The sequence below is a fragment of the Eleutherodactylus coqui genome, chromosome 6 (assembly GCF_035609145.1).
Source record: "Eleutherodactylus coqui strain aEleCoq1 chromosome 6, aEleCoq1.hap1, whole genome shotgun sequence".
In the NCBI taxonomy this organism is placed as follows: domain Eukaryota; kingdom Metazoa; phylum Chordata; class Amphibia; order Anura; family Eleutherodactylidae; genus Eleutherodactylus; species Eleutherodactylus coqui.
In genome coordinates, this window is record NC_089842.1 from 13,310,180 (window position 1) to 13,332,683 (window position 22,504).

The 22,504-nt window shown below is 51.7% G+C and overlaps 1 protein-coding gene across 4 annotated transcripts in view; it reads left to right on the forward strand.

Moving 5' to 3' along the window:
* ECE1 (endothelin converting enzyme 1) overlaps positions 1-17,402 on the forward strand; it is a 77,113-nt gene extending 59,711 nt beyond the window's left edge. For all 4 annotated transcript variants that reach the window (XM_066606270.1, XM_066606271.1, XM_066606272.1 and 1 more), the window contains 17 exons: positions 241-379; positions 1,709-1,918; positions 4,640-4,764; positions 4,977-5,123; positions 5,784-5,849; positions 5,924-6,112; positions 8,313-8,455; positions 8,942-9,056; positions 11,981-12,091; positions 12,580-12,678; positions 12,891-12,968; positions 13,160-13,263; positions 13,343-13,453; positions 13,586-13,653; positions 13,727-13,917; positions 14,584-14,679; positions 16,400-17,402. In XM_066606270.1, coding sequence (XP_066462367.1) covers positions 241-379; positions 1,709-1,918; positions 4,640-4,764; positions 4,977-5,123; positions 5,784-5,849; positions 5,924-6,112; positions 8,313-8,455; positions 8,942-9,056; positions 11,981-12,091; positions 12,580-12,678; positions 12,891-12,968; positions 13,160-13,263; positions 13,343-13,453; positions 13,586-13,653; positions 13,727-13,917; positions 14,584-14,679; positions 16,400-16,576 — 2,169 coding nt within the window. In that variant the 3' untranslated portion in view covers positions 16,577-17,402. The remainder of the gene's footprint in view (positions 1-240; positions 380-1,708; positions 1,919-4,639; positions 4,765-4,976; positions 5,124-5,783; positions 5,850-5,923; positions 6,113-8,312; positions 8,456-8,941; positions 9,057-11,980; positions 12,092-12,579; positions 12,679-12,890; positions 12,969-13,159; positions 13,264-13,342; positions 13,454-13,585; positions 13,654-13,726; positions 13,918-14,583; positions 14,680-16,399) is intronic.
* The last annotated feature ends 5,102 nt before the right edge of the window (positions 17,403-22,504 follow it).

Genomic DNA, 22,504 nt, shown 5'->3' on the forward strand with positions numbered 1-22,504 from the left:
TCTGTAAACACCCGGCCGCCGCAGCGCCGTTCCCCTGTAAACACCCGGCCGCCGCAGCGCCGTTCCCCTGTAAACACCCGGCCGCCGCAGCGCCGTTCCCCTGTAAACACCCGGCCGCCGCAGCGCCGTCCTCCTTCCCGGCCGCCGCAGCGCCGTCCTCCTTCCCGGCCGCCGCAGCGCCGTCCTCCTTCCCGGCCGGTCTTGTTTACCTATTAACTTGCGGGAAACTCTCCTCCACAGGTGAATCTACGAGGACGGAACCGCAGCAGCTGCTGGACGGACCGGACGCACATCGAGAAGAGGCTGCTGCTGCTCATCACCGTTCTCTCCGTTGGGCTGTTGGCGGCGCTGTTCGCCGTGACCATCCAGTACCGGAGAAGTGAGTGACATGGGACTGTCATGTGTTACCATAGTAACGCATGTCAAACTAACTTCCTATATAATGAAACCTTCTCCAGCTGTAGAATAGGCTTCATTCACTGACAGCAAGCAGATCGTGAAAATGGTTTGCACTCAGAGGCTGAAATACCGTCCTGATGGAATACTCCTCGCAGCTGGCTTGTTACAATGTATCACTGTGAGGAGTATTGGGTGGAGCCTATCTTCAGAATCTGCTTGCTTTCAGTGAATGACGATGCTCTATTTATACGCAGAGGCGATGCACCAGTCCTGACCACAATGTACAGACATGAGGCGCTATTAAGTATCCAAGCACACAGTGAGGTCAGGACTGGTACTCCACCTCTGCATGTATAACATCGCCATTCACTGATGGCAAGCAGATCATAAATAGTTGGCATTCAGGAGCTGAAATCCTGTCCTGACCTAGTACTCCCCACAACTGGTTTTGTTGCAATGTACCAGGTCAGGACAGGATCTTGGCCTCTGAATGCTAACAAGGTGGCCGTTTCAGATCCTGACCATTCATAAACTGCTAGCAGTCAGTGAATGGCCATGTTCTGGCTTGTATTCGAAGGTTGAAAATCCATCCTAACCTTACATATTGCAATAATCCCTCAGCTGTGGGGTGCGGGCTGACTTGGCCTTTAGTATATTAATCAGAACAGTGCTTTCACAATCTGCTTGCTGTCGGTGAATAGCAGTCAGGAACTCGTTTGCATTTAGAGGCTGGAATCCCGTCCTGACCGTACACACTGTAACCAACCAGCTGTGAGGAGGATTGGGTCAGGATGGGATTTCAGCTTCTGTATGCAAACAAGGCGGCTGTTTCACCATTTTCATGACGTGTTTGCTGTCAGTGAATGGTAACTTTCTGGTTTATAGTCAGAGGCTGCATCGCCTCCTCTCAGCTGAGGGTTTGTTGCTGTTTTTTCAGTCATTGAATATAAACAGAACACTATTCATCTACAGCAAGCAGATAATAAGTACTCTTCACAATGTATTGGGCCAGGACGGGATTTCTGCCTCTGCCATTCACTGACAGCAAGGCAGATCATAAAAACTGTCCAGAACTGAAGAGGCACCTTGTTTGCTTTCAGTGTAGCCTCTTCAGGGGTGATCAGTCCTCACCCTACACACATCTGATGCTTGTCACAGCTGAGGGTTTGTTGTAGTGTGCAAGGTCAGGACTGACAGATGGGGCGGCACACGTTCTTCATCGTGGCCGCCATGCTTGTGCTGTGCCCTGGCTATACCAGTGACTCCCAGTATGGGGCAGGGTGACTGGTGGCTCTGCTGTCTCTCGCAGGTAGTCGCACCTGTCTGTCGGAGTCCTGCATCTCGGTGACCAGCTCCATCCTGCGCTCCCTCGACCGCACCGTGGACCCCTGCCAGGACTTCTATGGCTACGCCTGCGGCGGATGGATCAAGGCCAATCCCATCCCCGATGGTCACTCTCGCTGGGGAACCTTCAACGAACTGTGGGAGCAAAACCAGGCCATCATGAAGCATCTCCTGGGTGAGCGGAGGCCTCGCTTAAAGGGGCAGTAGCGCTATTGTGGGGATGGCTGTAGGGACTGGGTGGAACTCGAAACACCTTGTCTACACGGAAGGGGGATATTTAAGAACTTGAAGGCAAAACGGTGAAAAGCTGGGTGATCACCCTGTAATAGTGGTCAGACCCTCAGGAGTAATCCTCGCACTGCTGTGGCATCTGCCCGCTAACATGGCGGAGGCCCTCTCGGGTACATGTATATGGTGGGTAGGCAGGTGGAATGACCCTTCGGCTCGGTGCAGGGGAGGAGACTGTATTGTTCGATGTTTTGGGGTGTCGTGGACGTCTGACGTCGGGGGGTTACACTGGGTGGTAGAGGGTTCCCACCCTGCACTCTCCTCTCTACTTTCCGGGTGGGAATTGGGACAACATCCGACATCTAATTAATTCTGGGGCTCGCTGGTTCTGCCAAATTGTCTCCGTGCCGCAGCTGCTGGCACCTTGTGCCGCTGCCAATTATGTAACGCTCCTAGATGATGAGCCAGAGTCCTCTTAACCTCCGAGCTGCTGCTGCCCTGCAAGCGCGTTACAGAAAGGACGGCTACCGTGTGCTGCGACTAATGCAACGGAGTACTTGTTAAACATCCCTCCCCCACTGATCAGGAACCTCCCTCCCCTAGAAGTCGTCAGAGGGATGAAACGTTCTGTGATTGTAACGTTGTAATTAGGGATAACAATAAATGACCCTTTTTTGCTCTGATATTGTGGAGAACCGACCCCTTGTAGGGAGGCTCTAGGACCCTGCTGTACCGCCTCTAGCTTGGTTACAAGATGTGATACAGGCGGGCATGGAGGCTCTAGTACCCTGTTATACAACAAGTTTTGATATGGCTTTGCAATATTATACTCCAGAGCTGCAGTTCCACCAGCAGAATAGTGAGTGCAGCTCTGGAGTGTAATCAGGGTAAGCGCTCTATGTACACAGTGACTCTTGACAACATCCTGAATGGCTCCTTCGCACAACCATCTTGGTATATTCCGTGCGGAGTACGCAGCTCCCATGCTGCCGATCGCTCACAGTACAGGTTGCGTGTATACACTCCAAGATGGAACACTGCAGATATATTGCTGCCGGCCGTGGATTGCGCTGTTGCGTACTTGCTGCGTGCCGCACGGCTGTCACATGCGGGGGTGGAGAGACGCAGTGGATTGCGCTTGTGTGCAGCCGGCCTTAAGGATCTGGTCAGCAGCAGTTATGTTGTCGGGGGGTCTCGGTCTTCACCTTGTATGACCCTGGAGGAGCCGGTGCTGCGCTCCCCTCCCCCACCCCTGGCCCCGCTTCAGAGAGGACATTGATGCCCTAAATCTGGGGGTCCGCTGCCCCATGTCTGGGACCCTCAATACAGCTGATCAGGCTGAATCTTCACGCCTCGGCTCTGGTTGCTCGTGCGTCCGGGAAGACAGGTGCTTGGCGTGATGCGGATGCTCACGTGATGCTGCCCTGCCCCCGCTCTCCGGAGATGGCGCGTCACATACTGCACTCTGCCTGACCTGCATGTGTGGGAGGTAATTAAAGGGACAGCCCCCCATAAAATCAATGATTTATAGTACGTCTAGTCGTGGAGTGACTGAAGGTAACGCGTCTCAGACAGACGCCCGGCTTCTTCAGGCCCCTGAATAATTAACGGTGCTTAACTTGAGAGCCGGCGGTACAGAACGGCCGTGGGCGGCAAGCTGCTGCAAAAGAACGTGAAGAATTCAACACTTGCGGTTTATAGTCCATCGACTGTTGGAGAACTCTGGTTACAGTTAGTCAAAGTATCTCAGCTGGTCGTGCCATCTTGTATGGCTGCTGCTTCAAACCCTGAAGAAGCTGGCAGTTGTGCCCATGCCCCCTACGGCTTCCTCTGGGATTAGAGCAGCGGTGACCAGGAATGTGTTGGGGTGAAGTAGTCTCCAAGTGTCTCCGGCCGTTCGGGACAGGAGCGCTGATCACCGCTGCTCTAAGACCTGTGCGCCGCGACGGCACGGAGCTGCTACCGGCTTCTTCAGGGTTTGGCACAGTCCTGCCAAGGACTCTCGCGCTGCATGGTGGGGACGCCTAAGGAGCCGAGTGACTTATCCCTCTTCCACTACTTTTTTTGGGGGGGTCTGTGCGTCTGTAATGTAGCTGGTGGGATGCTTCATACAAACAGTCCCATAGACTATCTGTTGCATTGTGGCGGTTCAGTCTCTGAAGCGCCAGGCCGGCTATGCCGGCGTCCGAACAACTATAATGTATGGAGAGACGTCTGCTGGGCGACTCGCTGCCCCGTTATCACCCAGTAACTTGGCAGAATTGAAGTTTGGAAAAGTTGAGTAAAACTTCTGTGAACTTGTGTGAATACAATGGGAGTGAGGATGGCGACTCCTTGGATTGGCGACTTTCTCTCGACATTTGCCGCAGGTTGTGATTCTCTGCTCTACAGCAGGTAATATTTGATGGGTTTCCTCTACTTGAGACCGCCGCCCCAGAGGCCTCACAGCTTGTCTGGCGTTGCTTCTTTTGTTGGGTCTGGAATGGGTATAACATGGGCATTTTGCTCTTACGGTGGTCGTGGGGGTGTAAGTGCTGCGTGACGATCATATCGGAGCGCCTGTTGTATGCTGCATTTAAAGGGGAAACGCGCATAAATGTGTGATTACTGCAGAGTTCTGCAGCTTGCAGGCCCGATCTAGAACTGACCTGTACGTTTCTGACTGCAGAGAACACAACCATGAACTTCAGCAGCGTCGCCGAGCACAAGGCGCAGCGCTATTACCAGGCCTGTCTGAACGAGTCCAAGATCGAGGAGCTCGGTGCCAAGCCTCTGCAGGAGCTGATCGGGAAGGTAGGTCTGGAAGGCTCGTTCACATGGGCATGCGCTCATCTCGGTCCATTAATGCACGGTGTATTCACGGACCGAGAATTGCCTGCGCCCTGCGTATTTCGGGCTTATTCTATTCATTCCGTAAAGTGCGGGTGAATGAGCCGTGAGCGCGGCGGACCGCAGGTAGACTGCGTTCTGTCTACCACATGCTGATCTGATGTGCTCTTCCTCAGCTTGGAGGCTGGAACATCACCGGGCCCTGGGATAAGAACAACTTCCAGGAGACGCTGCAGGCCGTCACCGCTTATTACCGGATCTCGCCATTCTTCTCCGTGTTTGTCAGCGCAGACTCCAAAAACTCCAGCAGTAACATCATACAGGTGAGGAGAGGCGGCTGCCCCTCGGTATCCACCGCATACTGTATAATACCCCGCTACAACAGGTATTCTGGTACACTCATGCTTGCACCCATGACGCTGCTCCATCCTCGGAACCAGCGGCTTCGGTATTTTCATTGTTGGGCTCACACATGCCGGGCCTGAAGAGCGCCGGATGGACCTACTGGCTGTAATGGCACGTTCCATAATCCAGCTTGTGGCATATGCCCAGGGGAAGCGCTGCCTAATTCATCTGGGATTTCATGCTAGATCTGCATTCAACTACCGGTGCAGATATGAACATGCACTCCAGTCACATCCAGAGCTGCAGTTTTGCTCTACATACTGGGTTGTACCAGATACTCGATCCAAACGGGTTAGGTGAGATTGCATAAAGTGCTGCTAGTTTTAGAACTGGACTTGGTGGAAATGCAAGACAGAGTGTGCTCAGCCTGCAGGATTTGGCTCTGGAGCTGCAGCTCTGGGTGTGACTGGAGGATAAGACTTGGTAGAGAAGTAAAGCAGGGGACCCGCTTGTGCTGTGAAATCGTCCGTATTAGCCCTGGGCTCTAGCTTGTCTATTTGAAATGGAGGGGGTCCCTGCTGTAATCGGCCGCTCGACTCTTCCCAGGAATTCATGGCGCTTTCTTTGCTTCCTCCCAGATAGACCAGTCCGGCCTGGGGCTGCCATCAAGAGAGTATTACCTGAATAAAACCGCCAACGCCAAGGTCAGTGCCAGCTACCAACGCCTCTGCCCCGCCGCCTACATACTGGGGGTTAATCTTGCTTGTCCTCCATTCAGGTCCTTGCTGGTTACTTCAGCTTCATGGTGCAGCTGGGAGTTCTTCTGGGGGGAGAGGAGAACGACACACGGGCCCAGATGGAGGAGATCCTCGACTTTGAGACGGCCCTGGCCAATATCACCATCCCGCAAGACAAGCGGCGAGACGAGGAGCTCATCTACCACAAGATCACAGCTGGCGAGCTGAAGGTAAGCGCTAAATCTCTCCCAGTGAGGATGGCGCCGCCTTGTGGACTGTATCATGAGAACATCACAAGGGCCGCACTGAACTCCGCCGGTTCAGATCGAGACTTTCTAGGGAAGATGGAAGTAACGCATCTCCGGCAACGATGTAGATCGTGTCAGTTTATCCACAACAGCGTCACGCTTGTCCGTGTGACTGACGGCGCAGACAGGTGAAGGGATGCGGCTGATAACAGAGGCTGAACCAGATGGACACAGTATGTGGGGCTGAAAAAAGCCCTATTACACCCCCGCCCCATATTGATCCAGTTCAAAAGTAGTTGTATGCGCGCTAATGCGGGTAGGTACCAAAAAGTAGTTCTCCAGAGGATTGAATAAAGTAGTGCCCCAGCACTTTTTAGTAAAATTGCCCAAAAATGACTTTTTTACAAAGATAAAATAACCTGCACATACAGATCTCAATCTGTACAGGGGGATGGCATCCCTCTGTGATTTGTCTTATCTGTGCATATGTATGTGCAGGTTATTTTATCTTTGTAAAAAAAGTCATTTTTGGGCAATTTTACTAAAAAGTGCTGGGGCACTACTTTATTCAATCCTCTGGAGAACTACTTTTTGGTACCTACCGGCATTAGTGCCGATACAACTACTTTTGAATTGCGTATACCCCATTTGGAATGGTTTCCTTCTGGGGACACCTTTTTTCCTGCGGCTTACCGGACTCCAGGTCACTTCAAGAACCTGATACAGGCGAGCCAGGCCTTTTGGTGCAGGCGGGTTATCTCCCTAGCCTAGCACCAGGTGAATCCATTTATTGTACATTTGTGCATCGTTCCATGTTGGGCGGCGCTGATCTTTTTGTTTCCATGTTGATCCAGAGGAAGGCAAAAAAACTCAATGAGGTAGAAACCAAACTCTGTATTGTCCCCTGATAGATCTCTACATAGTTACTAGAGCGCCCCTGAGACTTTTCTAAACTAAATCCCAATTTTGATGACCCCTCTGGGTATTGTAGTCCGCCCATTCCATCTATTACTTTAGTTGCCCCCTTTGTCCCCGTCAAGTTCTGATATGTCCTCCTTGAGTACCGCTGCCCAAAACTGTCCACAATACTCCATGTGTGGTCTGACCAGTGACTTGTAAAGAGGAAGGACAATGTTCTCGTCATGCGCCCCTAGACTTCATTTGATGCGCCCCATGATCCTATTTGCCTTGGCAGCAGCTGCCTGACACTGGTTGCTCCAGTTAAGCTTACAGTTAACTAAAACCCCCAGGTCCTTTTCCATGTCGGTGTTCCCAGTGGTTTCCCACTTGGTGTGTCATGGTGACGTGTATTTCCTCTTCCCGTGTGCAGAGCCTTACATTTATCAGTGTTGCACCTCATCTGACACCCTTCTGATCCTCTTGCACCCGCCTTGGGTCGTCTCTTGTGTTAATTACTCTACATAGTTTTGTATCTGAAAATGGTGATATTTTATTAATTTTCCTACCAGCTCATTAACAAATATATTAAAAATGGAGCCCAAAACTGACCCCTGTGGTCCCCCACTAGTAACCGTGACCACCCTCTGCTCCCCATCACTGACCAGTTCCCCACTTCCCCGACCAAGCATTCTCCTCTTATGTACTAACCTTTATGCGGCCGGTTCCCTTTTTGATCCGTCACTATAGAGTCCCTAAATATAAAACCATTACTCACTGAAAGGAGCCAATAATGCCCCACCTGATGGACTGCGGGCCCAATGGCCGTAGACCCGAGGAGAACGCAGAGAGCCAGACTATAATATGGAGGAGCTACTTGTTCAGGACGATCCACTGCTCTGCCAGTAGGGGTCGCACTCCTGTATAGTGTGGCGCACCTATCCGTGGCTGGTATCATAACTCCTTTATTTATCCATCATGTCGCTGTAGGAGGGCTTGTCTGTTGCGGGATGAGTTGTGTTTTTCAATGGTGCTATACTCGCCCCCCCCCCCCCCCCACACACACACACACACACGCAAGAAGTGAGGAGCGTGTACAACTCTGTGATCCCTGAATGAACGATCGCTCTGTGTAGACGCACACGTGGCCGTTCGTACAGCGAAATGCCGTATGTATTGATGCAGACGGCCGCGCTTGCGGATTCCCCCCACGCAGCACAATAGTTTAGGCTGTCCTAAGGAGTACTGCTTGGTTTGTCTTATGGCGGCCGTCTGTCCTCCGCAGGATCTGGTGCCGGTGGTGGACTGGATCCCCTTCCTCCGAATGGTCTTTCATCCTGTAGAGATCAATGAGACGGAGCCGGTGGTGGTTTACGCAAAGGAATATCTGCAGGATGTGTCCAGCCTCATCAACCGCACGGACAAGAGGTAACGAGGCGGCCGACCTCGCGGGTTATGTGATCGGCACCAGGGCCGACTGGACAACCGCGGAAACTAATATGGCCACCATTGCACTTCCCAGAAATGTTTTTTAATTGGCTTTTTCTGAGATGCGAACTTGGGTGTTCATCACCGCAGACGAGGCTCGTGTGTCATCTAGGAGTCGGGGAAAGCTGGGTGATGGCCGTTATGGGGTAACGGCAGCCATGTTGATATTGACTCGGCTTTCCAAGACTCCTGGATTCCAAATCTGTATAGTCGGCGCTGAATTGTCGTATAACTAAGACACCGGAGGGGAGAGCTGGCGCTGCCGTGACTCATGACAACAAATATGGCTGCCGCTCCATTGCTGAGTAGTCCAACAGGACTACTGGAATTCCCCCGGGCTCGTGTTTCTTGGGGGGGGGGGGGGGGGGGGGCTGGGACTCCATTTTCTTTGGCTGCTATAAAATTCATTTTATCGCTACGTTTCAGGATCTTAAACAACTACATGATCTGGAATCTGGTGCGGCGGACGAGCGCCTTACTGGACCAGCGCTTCCAGGACGCCGAGGAGAAGTTCATCGAAGTTATGTACGGCACGAAGAAGGTAAGAGCGAGTCGTGGGGAGGGGGATGACTCTGGGGGGGTGGGACACTTGTAATGGGGCGAACTCGGCCCTGAAGATATGCAGAGTCTCTGGAGCTACGACTTCTATCGGGCTAATGCTACATTGAATATAGTTTGTGCACCCCTAACTACTGGACCTCACACTCCCAGTCACATCCAGAGCTGCATTTGCAATTCTGCTTTATTGATGCGTCAAACAAGGGATTTTGGCGTTCGCCTCTGCGGTTGGTATGGCGTCTTTTGGAAGATGTAAAACTTTCGCAGCTCCTGTTTACTATGGGTGTCATGGCAACAAGTAGCCGAGCGCCCTGCAGTGTACAGTCTCCGACCACCACGTTCGGCATGATCAGGGGTTGCACGGGTCCTAACTAGAGATCCCAGAGGTGGGACTGGCACCTATGGGATCTTCCCATCCACAGGATGTGCCATAAGGTTGCATTGCATCAGTCACATCCAAAGCTGCAGTCACAATTCTGCTGGTTTAGGGCCTGAAGACCCTTTAGTGACCTTCTGCTTCATATGAGTTCAGAGAAGGGTTTGCCGTTATCTGTGCAGGTTATGGCAGCCCGGACCGCCCTGATGTGACGGGGGGCAGGAAGCGGCTGTCAGCAGGGAGCGGTGGCATCTTCAGGCTCTTCCTGCAGCAGCTGATCAGCAGACTTGTTCTTTGGGTGGGTCTGCTTCCTTATCAGAGACCCCCAACTGATGTCATAGCGGCCGCCTGGCAGCGGGGTCTCTATGGGGCCAGGGACCACCATAGCGGCTGCAGTCAAACTGCATTGTGGGAAAATAGCTGGCTGTGCTGCAAGTGTGAACGTTCACCAGGTGTCATGTGACCTTGTGGATGGCCGCCGCCTGTGATGGGACCCCGTGGGAGTAGTCTATTTCCCGAATATCTGTTTTACTGAAGTACTAGTCATTTTAAAACCTTTCCTGATTGTTCACCCGCATAGCTTATGGCAGGGGTGTCAAACTCCTTTTCACTGAGGGCCACATCAGGCTTATGGGGACCTTCAAAGGGCCGCTTGTAAGACAGTCTAGTGAGGGCTCGTTCACACCAGCGTGTTAGCGTACATAATATGCAGTAGAAGCCATTGATGTCAATGAGTTCATTCACATGATGCATATTGTCACACAGAATGACCTATTTTGTTGCGTACTACGCACCCCAATAGGCCATTGAAGTGAATGGGCCGCGCAAATACGTGGTGAATGTGCAGGAAACCTGTGTATTCAATGCATATTTGCGCACCATCTCAGGGGCCCATCTGCGTTCTTTTCCGCATGCCCAAATACGTAAGCATAAGCGATTTTCGATTGCACAAATACATAGCGTATTTGTGCGACCGAAATGCAATTACGCCCGTGTGAACGAGCCCTAATAGTGACCCTGATAGTGGTCGCAGTAGTAATAGTGACTCTGATAGTGTCCCCAGTGAAAATAGTGACTCCCATAGTGGTCAAATTAGTAATAGCGATCCCCACAGTGGCCCCAGTAGTAATAGCGACCCCCACAGTAATATGAACCTCCTCCCAGCAGCAATATAACCCCCCCCCCCCCCACCCAGCAGCAATATTAACCCCCACCAGCAATATTAACCCCTTCCCCCCGCACCAGTATTAACCCCCACCCACGCAGCAGCAATATTAACCCCCACCAGCAATATTACCACCCCACCCCCGCAGCAATATTAACCCTCTCCCAGCAGCAATATTAACCCCCCCGTCCCCTTCCCAACCCTGCAGCAATATTAACCCCCCACCCAGCAACAATATTCCCCCCACCCAGCAGCAATATTAACCCTCCCAGCAATATTAACCCCCTCCCAGCAACAGTATTAACCCCCACCCCCACCAGCAATATTACCACCCCACCCCCGCAGCAATATTAACCCCCTCCCAGGAGCAATATTAACCCCCTCCCCCCAACACATCAGCAATATTAACCCCCTCACCCCAACACACCAGCAATATTAACCCCCTCACCCCCGGCAGCAATCAGCAATATTAAACCCCCCCCAACACATCAGCAATATTAACCCCCTCACCCCCCCCTCACCCCAACACACCAGCAATATTAACCCCCTCACCCCCGGCAGCAATCAGCAATATTAACCTCCTCCCAGCAACAACACTATTAACTCCCCACTCCCCAGCAGCAATATTAACTTCCCCCTTCCCCAGCCATATGCTTACCTCCTCCTTGCTGTCAGCGATGCTCCTCCTCGGATCGTTCTGAGCCCGGGTGGCATATTATCTTTTTCCACAAGACTTCTGCACTATTGAGCAATTCCAGCAACCTGATTGGTTGCTTGGTGAATCAGCGAACCCAAACAACCAATCACTGTGAATCAGCCAACCCAGACAACCAATCACGTTGCTGGAATTGCTCAATAGTGCAAAGTCTTGTGGAAAAAGTTCCTATGCGCCCGGGTGCACAGTGTGCAGCACGGCACGCTTCCTCCCTGAGTCCTCTCCTGCGGAACTGAAGAGCAGGGGAGAAGGGATCAGCGCTGTCAGTGTGATTACCAGCGGGGAGCTGCGGCACCGCAGCTGGTAATCACTACAGTGGTGAGCGGCCGTCGGCATGCCGCGGGCCACATAACATGAGGCAGCGGGCCGGATTCGGCCCGCGGGCCTTGTGTTTGACGCATGTGGCTTATGGCGTTGGGAGTCACATGACTGCGCTGCCCTCATGGTAGACGTCCCTTGTACTTGTGTATACCACACGACTTCTAGAACGGTGGCAGTTGGCGTGTCCTAGTGACCCGCAGCATTCACATGGCAACCCCTGCCTTCATTACTGCCACCTGCTGGCTGCTCCTGGTACAGCAGCTCATCAGGCCTCTTTACCACTGTCCTTTATTTCATGAACTCTGAGCTTCTTACTTTTGTTCTCTTTAGACCTGCACTCCACGCTGGAAGTTCTGCATCGCGGACACCGATAACAACCTGGGCTTCGCTCTGGGAGCCATGTTCGTCAAGTCCACATTTGCAAACAGCAGCAAAACCAGGGTAGGTGACGGGAGGTGGGGCAGATAGCAGGACACGGCCGTTATGAGGAGAGCCGGACAGAAGGGCATCAAGCGGGCATCAGGACCGGAGGGGCAGGAGGAGCCCTGCAAAATGACCTCAGCAGGCTACTGGCAGAAACGGACCCCATGAGGGTGTCATGAGGGCCCGATGTCCTGTAGTGTGCGCTGGGCTCAGCATTGGGCAGCTTGTTTGGCACTTGCCAGAACTGGCAGGTCTGCCCCTGGTGCCCGTTCTCCGCACAGATAAGAGCCGGTTCACACGAGCGCGTCTCTTAATTCGAGATCCATATGCAGTTTGTGTTCCGTTTTGCGAGCGGCGTATTTATGGCTCCGTGTATTTTAGTTATTTTCTGCATTTTTAGCTTTGGCCGTTTCTCCAGTATTTACTGCAGCCGTAAAGTGATCGGTTAGAAGCCATTCTAAAGCTATTCTCCTCCAATGACTAATAAGGGGACTTCTGTGCCGCAGGCCATGCAGATGATAAAGGGCATAAAGAGCGCCTTTGAGCAGAGTCTGGTGACGCTGAGCTGGATGGACGAAGACACTCGGAAAGCGGCCAAAGAGAAGGTGAGTAGAAGCTGTTGCTCTCTGTTATCAGCCTGGTGAGAAGCGTACTGTAGTACAGGTTACAGAGAACATGAGACGCAGGGGGAGGAGCATAGTTACTGACTCCTCCTCCATGGGGTGGAGGAGTTACTTGAAGCCTAAAGGCAGGGATGATGAAGGTGCGTCCGCCATTATCTGTTGCCACTTCGACCTCTGATTCTTCGTGTACCTAGGCTGAAGCAATCTACGATATGATCGGGTACCCCAACTTCATCATGGACCCCAAGGAGCTGGACAAGGTGTTTAACGATGTGAGTGTTCGTTTTGCAGTAGTTCGATTTTTATTTAGAGCCATCAGGGTGGGAGGGGAGAGGGGGGTGCGGCTGTTTTTGGACCCCCATGTGGGTTTCAGTCCCCCTCTGTATAGGGGAGACCAGGATGCTTGCAGTGACTTTAATGCTCCGGAGTCCAGCGTTAACCCCCTCACTGCTCCCGTCTTCAGTATGAAGTGACGCCGGACCTCTACTTTGAGAATGTCATGATGTTCTACAACTTCTCAGCAAGGGTGACTTCAGATCAACTGCGCAAACCGCCCAACAGAGACCAGTGAGTAGCGGCTCCGGCTGTGGGAGGTCTTCCAAAACTGCACAACACGAGTTCTCTGACCCGTTTCTCCATTTTCCAGGTGGAGTATGACGCCCCCTACAGTCAATGCCTATTATTCTCCTACCAAGAACGAGATTGTCTTCCCGGCTGGAGTCCTGCAGGCTCCGTTCTACACCAGCTCCTCCCCCACGTAAGATGTTCCCATCTATGTAGTTGCATGCGGGTAAACCACGGCCTGCCCTCTGGTAAACATCGCCTCCTACAGGCGGGTGTTATTGCGTCTCTTTAGGTTGATGACGCATTAAACTCCATGTTTCCACAGAGCCTTGAACTTCGGTGGGATCGGCGTTGTGATGGGCCACGAGTTGACCCATGCCTTCGATGACCAAGGTGTGTTCCTTTGGCTAGTGGCTCACTCCTTGCCGCCTCCAGTTCCCGTCTCACTTCCCCGTATCGTCCGCAGGTAGAGAGTACGACAAGGACGGGAACCTGCGGCCCTGGTGGAAGAACTCGTCCGTAGAGGCCTTCAAGAAGCAGACGGAGTGCATCACCCAGCAGTACAGCAGCTACAAAGTGAACGGAGAAGCTGTCAACGGGAAGCACACCCTGGGGGAGAACATCGCTGACAACGGGGGACTCAAAGCTGCCTATAGAGTAAGGCTGCCCTTCCCCCACCCCCTGCATTGTACCATAAATGCTAATTTTACCCCTTCCCACCCCAGTAAATGTACATCCTGGATGAGAAGGGCTTCCCGTGAATGGACGTATACTTGCATCCTATAGACAGTGCAGGCATAGAAGCCTGTGCCCTCCACAGGGGGACCTGGCAACGGCAGGGATTGGTAAAAACGCTGATCCCTGCTGTTAACCCCTTACATGCTGCAATCGGTGATTGTGCCAAGGTTCCAGAGGGAGGGCACTCCTGTGATGTCACCTGCCCTCCGCCGTGTAATCTAGATCTGATAGCCCATTTTAAGATGAAACCTTAACACTAATTCTGTGCCGGTCCTCTCTAGAAGGCTGGCAACACACTGCTGATCCAAACTACTAATCGATCGATCGTCATTCAGATCGTGGCGGCATTTACACTGACGTTTAGTCAGATTCTGTGATCTAGTGAGATGATCGTTCGCCGTGGAGGAGTCCCTCGCCGCGGATTTCTGCTGCAGTTTTATAGTTGGCATCCACATAGTGACACGGAAAAATCCACAACGGCTTCCACATCCTCCTACTGTACAGATGGCAGCCGATGCGCCGTTGTGCTCCGCTGCTACTGACTTCTGGCCACTTTATGGAGCTCCGTATCTTTCTGTCTTGCAGGCGTATCAGAACTGGGTGAAGGAGAACGGCGAGGAGAAGGTGTTGCCATCCTTGAGTCTCACTAACGATCAGCTCTTCTTCATTGGTTTTGCTCAGGTAAGAGGCTCGTTAGTCCACCACAGGAACGACACAGGAACGTTCATCACGATTTGTCCACGGTTCCCATCCCAAAACTATACAGGGCAAGATGGTGGCCAGCTCTGTGGTGCGGATACGTGATTATCAAACGGCAAGCTTGTTAAATGATGCCTCCCCAAAATAAGCAGAACCCTAAAGTCGTGGCCAAAGGTTTTGAGACAAACTTTGATTTTCACAAAGCTCACTGCTTTAGTGTTTAACGCTTAGTCTGTTTCCATGGTTAGGCCGCCTGCAGACGAGCGGGTCGGATCCGGCAGCGAGAATTCTCGCTGCGGGACCCGACCCGAGCGCCTGCAGGGATGAGCGGGTACTCACCCGCGCCCAGCGGCCCCGGCTCTTTCATGTGCCGGCGCAGACCAGAGCCGGCGGCCGGGTGAGTGACGTATCTGTGCGAGGCTCTGCGAGCCCCACACAAAAATAGGACATGCCGCGGTTTGTTTGCCGAGCGAGATTTCGCGCGGCCAAACCGCGGCCGTCTGCATAGGAGTGCGTATTGTAATGCACTCCTATGCAGGCTTTGAGTGGCGGAAATCCCGCCGCGGGATTTCCGCTCGTCTGCAGGCGGCCTTACTGAAGCATTTCAGAAGTTTTTTAAACTTATTGACAAACACATCAAGTTTAGACCGAGACCCAATGTTTACAGTGTGAGCTTTTTTTATTTTATTTTTTTTTAAATACTTTGTCAGCAGTCGGGATTTGGCCCAGGAGCTGACATTCAGTGTGCCGGACGAAACCCCTTTCTTCCTAATCCGTGCTTGGAGTTTATTACAATTTCTGTGTTTTCTTTGTCAACCCGCCTTTAGAGGATTGAATGCAGGTTCTCAATGGGATCGAGATCTGGGGAGTTTCCTGGCCACAGACCCAAACGGTCAATGTTTTTTGTTCATTGAGCCACTTGGTTATCCCTTTTGCCTTGTAACATGGGGCTCCATCATGTAAAAAGCATTGTTCATCACCAAACCCCTTTCCCCTCGGGGCGGTTGGGAGAAGTCAGGCCCGCTCCCTTGGACAACAAGCAACTCCACACATGAAGGGTCTCGGGATGCATGACTGTTGGCCTGACACAGGACTTATGGTAGCGCTCGCCTCTTAAACTTGCTGGACTTTCTTTGGCGTCCTAAAGCCCCCTTCACAGCAATTGACCCTCCCTCCTTGATGGTCCGATAACGGGGTGATTCAGGGCCCGTCTCACAAGCAGCTAGTTCCTTGCTTGTAAAGCCCCTCTGATGACGGCACTTGTTTCCTTGGAGGTAACCATGGTTAACGGGAGACAATGCTTCAGAAGGCGGCTGGTGCCTGAAATCCACCAGTCTGCTCTTATTCAATCAGCACAGCGGTGAGATCAGCTTCCTTGTCCTCATTAACTCTGAGCTAACGAGAAGATCACTGCTTGTTAGCGGGTTGGTCTGTGCCAGCGCTGAAATTCAGTGGAAATTGGGTTTTTGTGATTTAAGCTAATTCTTTGATGGGGAGGAACGACTTCCTAACGATCTACAGTTTATCGCACTTCATCTCGTTGCATTAAGAGCAAATCACAAACTTTTTGGGTTTCGCAAAGTTTGCGGCTTTAGTCAAAACTTTCTGGCCACAACGGACTTCGCCCTGAGGCTTTAGAACGGGGGGGGGGGGGGGGGTTGTGTCTTCTTGGACGTCGCCCTCACTGATTGTCTTGTTCCAGGTCTGGTGCTCGGTGCGCACGCCGGAGAGCTCGCACGAAGGGATCATCACCGACCCGCACAGCCCGTCCCGCTATCGCGTCATCGGCTCGGTGTCCAACTCCAGAGAGTTTTCCAAACATTTCCAGTGCCCAGAGGGGTCACCGATGAACCCGGCAAAGAAATGTGAAGTGTGGTGATCTACTGGGAAGGGGGAATCGCGATGAAACCACTGACAGGAGGTTCTGGGATGGTGTACAAATGATGGCCGACCTGAGAGGTTTCTTAAAGCTGTAGCAACATTTTCCACTTTCCCGACTGTCGGATACTTCTGTGCACTAATCCTTACGACTATGCACCTTTTTTATTACACGTCTATTCTGCGGCATGAGCTGCACTGGGAGATGATGGGTACAACCCTCAGCATCCTGCTTTAAGGGCTTATTGCAGTCTATGGGGGGGTCTTAATCGGGGCCCCCTGTAATGTCCGTTCTTATAATGCACATGCTGTAGGGTGACGTCGTCCCGGTGTAGCTCAGGTCTTTGGGATTTCCACTAGAAATGACTACCATGTAGGAGGGGCCTGCGTTCTGTGACGGATGGCGGGCGTTGCGCTGCTGCCATGTACAGCACCATAGCCATAACTTGTCCCTCGCTGTACATATTCTTTCATGTGTATATATGTGTGTGACTTTTGTACATATTTATACTGACTGCGCCCCGGGCGCCTGGCATCTCCGGATGTGAGGAGCTGCGGGGCGAGACTGTGCCGCCCGGCGGTCTGCGACTATGTGCCTGTTCCTGACACTTGGGAGTCGTTACAATCACAGAGCTCACGGAAGTGATTGGTTCACGTGTCACTCGGTGCGTCTGAGCTGCGGCTTCAGGTCTGATCTTCACCGCGGCTCGGACTCCGCCTGTAATCTACCTTCTTTTTGTTTTACATCCGTTTATTCCATTTTGTATAGAAATCTAGAATCTTCTTGTACTTCACCCAGTGCCTAATAAACAATGTTCTGCTTTGTATCTCTGCTCTGTCCCTGCCGCCATGTTGTAGTCACAAGTCTTAAGAAGCTCGTTAATTCTTAGGGGGGTAAAAAAAAAAAAATTGGAGGGCGAAAAGTTTTTAACAACTTTTTTGGGGACTTTCAGAAAAGTGGAGATGTCGCTCGTAGCAACTGAACAGATCCCGGCTCTGCTCTTACAAGCCCGTCTTGGTAAATGAAAGCAGAGACCTGACTGGGTGCTACAAGTGACTGCTACACTTTACAGCAACTCGGGTCCTGGAGAAATAAAGATGGCCGCACGACTTCTGACTAGTCGAGCTACATTATGACAGTGGCTGGACGGGCCGGGAGGGACTCGGTAAGGTGCTGGTAGGTGGTCTCTGCAGCCATGCTGATGGCATCCCACAGTTGCTGGAGGATCCATAGTAAACACAATGATCGAGGTCTCACTGAGGCTCAATTGGGTTAAGGTCTGGAGAATTAGGGGCCAGGGAAGTACTTTGACAGTGGTTGGAAGCGCACGCTCAACACTTCCGACACTTCTAGCCGTGTGACAGAGCATAAAGTACACACGCAAATAAGGGAGATGGAACAATACCTCTGCAGCGCCACCTATTGGAAGGTTTCCAATTCCCAGACATTGTTAAAGCCAGATTCCTACTGTACACTGATGAAGGGCAAAAACCCTGAAACAGTTGTATGTACATGGAGTCTGGCTTTGCTTGTAATTCCCGGTCATTGTAACAAGGCTTGTATAAAGAGTCTAACATTGACTTGCAGGAATGCTGTCTTCCAATAGATGTCACTGCAGAGGTATTGTTCCATCTCCCTTATTTGCATATTACCAATAGAAGCATTACTTATTGCCTTATAAGTCTCCTCCTACCTTCTAGGTGATCTTAGGGAGAAAAGATTGCATTTCTGACTCAAATACGTGTTCCATGCATATATGCTGCATATTCCGCACATATAATACCCTGACTATGATGCTGGTGTGCACATTCGTAATATACAGGCCAGAATGGCCCAAAGTCAATGGTGTCACACGTACAGAGAATACTCCCAATCTGCAGGCTGGAGCCGCTCGTGTGCGTGCGGTCTGAAGACAGGAGGAGCGATGGGCCGCTTGGGGAATCGCAGCAGGTCCTATTTTGGTCCGACTTCCCAATGACTGACCTTATCAGTGCATCAGTGCGGAGACGCTCGTCTGAAGGTGTAACTTTAGTTTTGACCAGTTTCATTTCCTGTTTCCAGAGGCCGACTGTTCCTCCCGGCGGCGCGGAGGGTTCTTGCTGTCGCATTAGACTTTCGCATTACATTTCCCCTCCAGCGCTAGATCCATCCCGCAGTCTGCGCCACGGGGAGAACGCGGGCCGGACGCCTCTTCTGTCCCGGTCAGCAGTCTTTCACTGGACAGCAAAGTGCTAGATGGCCATCAGCAGTGGCGGCTCATTGACCCGAATGTGGAAGTAACCGTAATGCCAAGTGCTGCCTGCGCAGACCTCGTATGAGTGAGGGGATCGCCCTGTGCCCCAAATATACCAGGGGTGAGGAGTTGCGTTCTTGTCTTGAAAATCCTTCGCACAAATGTAGATGCGCACCGCGCGACTCGGTGACTGGAGCCCATTGACTTCAGGGGGCTCGTTCGCAGCTTTTGTATTTGGCGCTGAAATCCCCCATTGATGTGTAAATCTGCAGCGGCGATGGAGGTTTCCTGTGTATTTCTGCCCGTGAGTTGATCTCAATGGGCAGGAAATGGCGCATCGCGGTCCACGGATACATTATGTATTCAGACAAATACACATCCGCCCGCGTGAAAGCGCCCTAAAGGAGACAGAATACCAGCAAGCGGAGATCTTGAAACTGAACCTTCCTGATTCTCAGATTAAAGGGGAACACAATCGGTTCCAATATCTTGGGGGTTGAGCGGCGGCGCGGGCTGCGGTGTGACATGGCCTAGTACCCAGCATGCACTGCTGCTCGTTGGTGGCGCGGGCCACAGCCCAGACATCTGCTACTGATTGCACACAGGAATGTAGTGCAGGAAGGAAGCGAATCATTGAAGACAGATGGGAGGTGGCAGCACAATGTATCCGCTGCTGCCGCTCATCTCGCTGCAGCCTCTGTAACAAGTCATAGTTATTACACATCTACTCCAGTCACAGCCAGAGCAGCAGCCACGAGCCTGAAGCCTTTACTAGACCGCCATACTGTTATCTCACTCCTCCAGTATATAACGTGTTCTACATTAAGGGGTCACTGGCACATGCCTGCCACACCAAAAGGAGGATGTCCGGAATCGTTCGGACCAACAGGCGCTGCAGACTAGTGCAGCCGAATACAACACTAGTGCTCCAACGAACACGTCTGCCCGCACAGATGGGCTATAACAGCGGACTACCTGGTCCAGCGCCATTGTGTGTAAGAGTAACAGAGATGGGACTCCAGCGAAAAGAGCGCAAAACTTGTATCACCGAGCAGCAGAAGAACATCACCGGTCAGATGGATCCAGATTTCTGTTGCCCCGTGCTGATAGGAGGGCAGCATTTGGCACGAGCGGCATGAATCGCTGACCCCTTCCACAAGAAGCTTCCTAGTGACGGCTCTCAGACCGGTCGTATATGTCAGCCTATTAGGCCTTGCCGGAGGGAAGTCTTAATAGGCTGATATGTACAATAAACTGCAAAAACTGAAGGACTGCTGTATTATACAAACTATTGGATGATTGGAAGTTTATGACCCCTACTTAGTGGTTTTTTTCCTCCTCTTTATGCCATTTTTGTCACTTTCCCCTTTTACTTTTTGTTTGTGGCATCACAAGAAGCTCCCATGTGTACAAAAAGAATCGGACTTGAACCAAGATGGAGCCCGCGGCTTTCACTTATTGGCTCGTTAGTCGCTTTCTGTTCCCTTCTGGCGTCTTCAGCGGACGGAACAGTCTGGATCTTTATGGCGGTCTAGATGTGAGGATTGTCACCGATCAGCAGGCAACATAACGGTGCCAGTGGTCAGCTGAGCGGCAGGCGGCGCTCGCTTGTCAGCTGATCGGGTGGTTTATGCTGCTGAAGCAGGTGGTGTTTGGCGCGGCCGGATGGACGCACACAGCGTACTGTAATCAGGAGGACATTCAGCACTTTAACCCCTTATAACTGTTTCTCACGGGCGATAAAATCGCACAAGTTTTGCGTAATTTTTTGCCGTGGTTTTCTCGCAGTGATACCCCAATCTCCTGTGTGCTACGAGCCTAAGGGACCTTTCATACGTGACGGAGTTGGAGCGCACGGCCATTTCTGCGTCACGCTGCTGTTCCTGTGGGGCCGCACTCCACGCCTGTTAGAAATCTGCAACAATTCCACAAAACGTTCTTATATTCCACAGCGCAAAGCGTTCTAACGAACCGGAGACGGGGCGCTGCAATTTAGGTCTGCATGAAAAAAAAACCCACAAATGCCACAAGATGTTCCACGGAACGTAATCTGCAGTTCAAATCTGCCGGAATTACCAAAATCTGCCCAGCGTCTCTCGTGAAAGGTCCCTAAAGGCCCATTTACACGGAGCGATAATCGTTGTCTAAACACGCGGCCATCCTGCACTTTGTGCACTGCTGCTTGTTCACTGAATTCAAGCCAGCCTGAAAATCGTCCTTCCGTCTTATCAGGAGCGCATGCTGAGGGCCGAGAGCATTGTTTCCCCTTTGTGGAGAACAAAGGATCTGAATAAGGGTGCGTTCACACGAACGTATATCGGCTTGGTTTTCACGCTGAGCCGATATACGTCGTCCTCGTGTGCAAGGGGGGGGGGGGAGGATGGAAGAGCAGGAACTGAGGCTCCCGCCCCCTCTCTGCCTCCTCTCCGCCCCTCTGCACTATTTGCAATGCGAGGAGGTGGAACGGGGGCGGGGCTAAGGTCCCTCGATTTAGCCCTGCCCCCGACCCACCTCTCCCCATTGCAAATAGTGCAGAGGGGCGGAGAGGAGGCAGAGAGGGGGCGGGAGCTCAGTTCCTGCTCCTGGGCTCTTCCATCCCCCCCCCCCCCCCCCCCGCACACGAGGACAACGTATATCGGTTCGGCGTGAAAACCAAGCTGATATACGTTCGTGTGAATGCACCCTAAAGATAACAGCCCAGATGAGGGCTGTTAACTGCTTTCAGCTGAGGCTTCACCTGCACCTAATTCCTCTTAAGAAGCAAAGTAGCTACTTCAAAGTTTATCCAAAATGATCGCTCAAAGCTGTCAGTCAAACTGTGGTCTGAGCGATCATCGGTCCGTGTCAGTTTATATGGAGCTGGATCAAAAGCTGATCCTGTTCCATTCGAGGCCGCAGCTGATGATGGCTGTTGATCCTTTAAATGGCCCAATCGGTGTTTTTGTGATATCACCCCTCCCCCACCTGTAGCTGATTGCTTATCAAGCCATGCCTGTTGGAATGCAGGGTACTGCTAGACCTCCATGAGTGATCAAATCATCGCATATTCAGGGGCAGACGGGGACGCCGGAATGTGCAAAAAGTTACAAATTGGATTAAAATAAAATGTGTTGTGCTTTTATTTTTCCTATGAAAAAAAAATAAATCTGCTTGAACTCTTAGGGTTGCAGCAACACCAAAGCGATACACAGAAAAAACACAAAGCCGGAACTGCACTTTTATTTTGATAAACTCATTTCAAAGAAAAAAAAAAAGAATAAAAAGCAATTAAAAAGTCGCATGAACTCCAAAATAATCCGAATAGAAACTACAGGGCAAAAAACGAGTCCGCGCACAACGGTGGCAGCGGATAAAAATATTTTCTGCTGCCACCTGCTGGCAGATACCGGAACTTTTTTTTTTTTCAATCTTATCTTTTTAAAGATCTAAATTTGGTATCTTTGTAATCGGACCGACCGGAGCAGAAAGTTGTCATTTTTGCTGCAGCATGTAGGGCGTAAGAACAAGATCTCACCCACACGGAATTTTTTTTCCACTGCATTTAGAAACTTTGAAAAACTCAGCAGTATGCCATCTGGCACCTTAAATAGCATCACTGGAAACTACAACTTGTCCTGCAAAAACCACTCCGCGGGTCCATATCGCACGAGCAGGAGCCACATTAACAGGAGCGGGTTAATTTATTATCCCCGCAT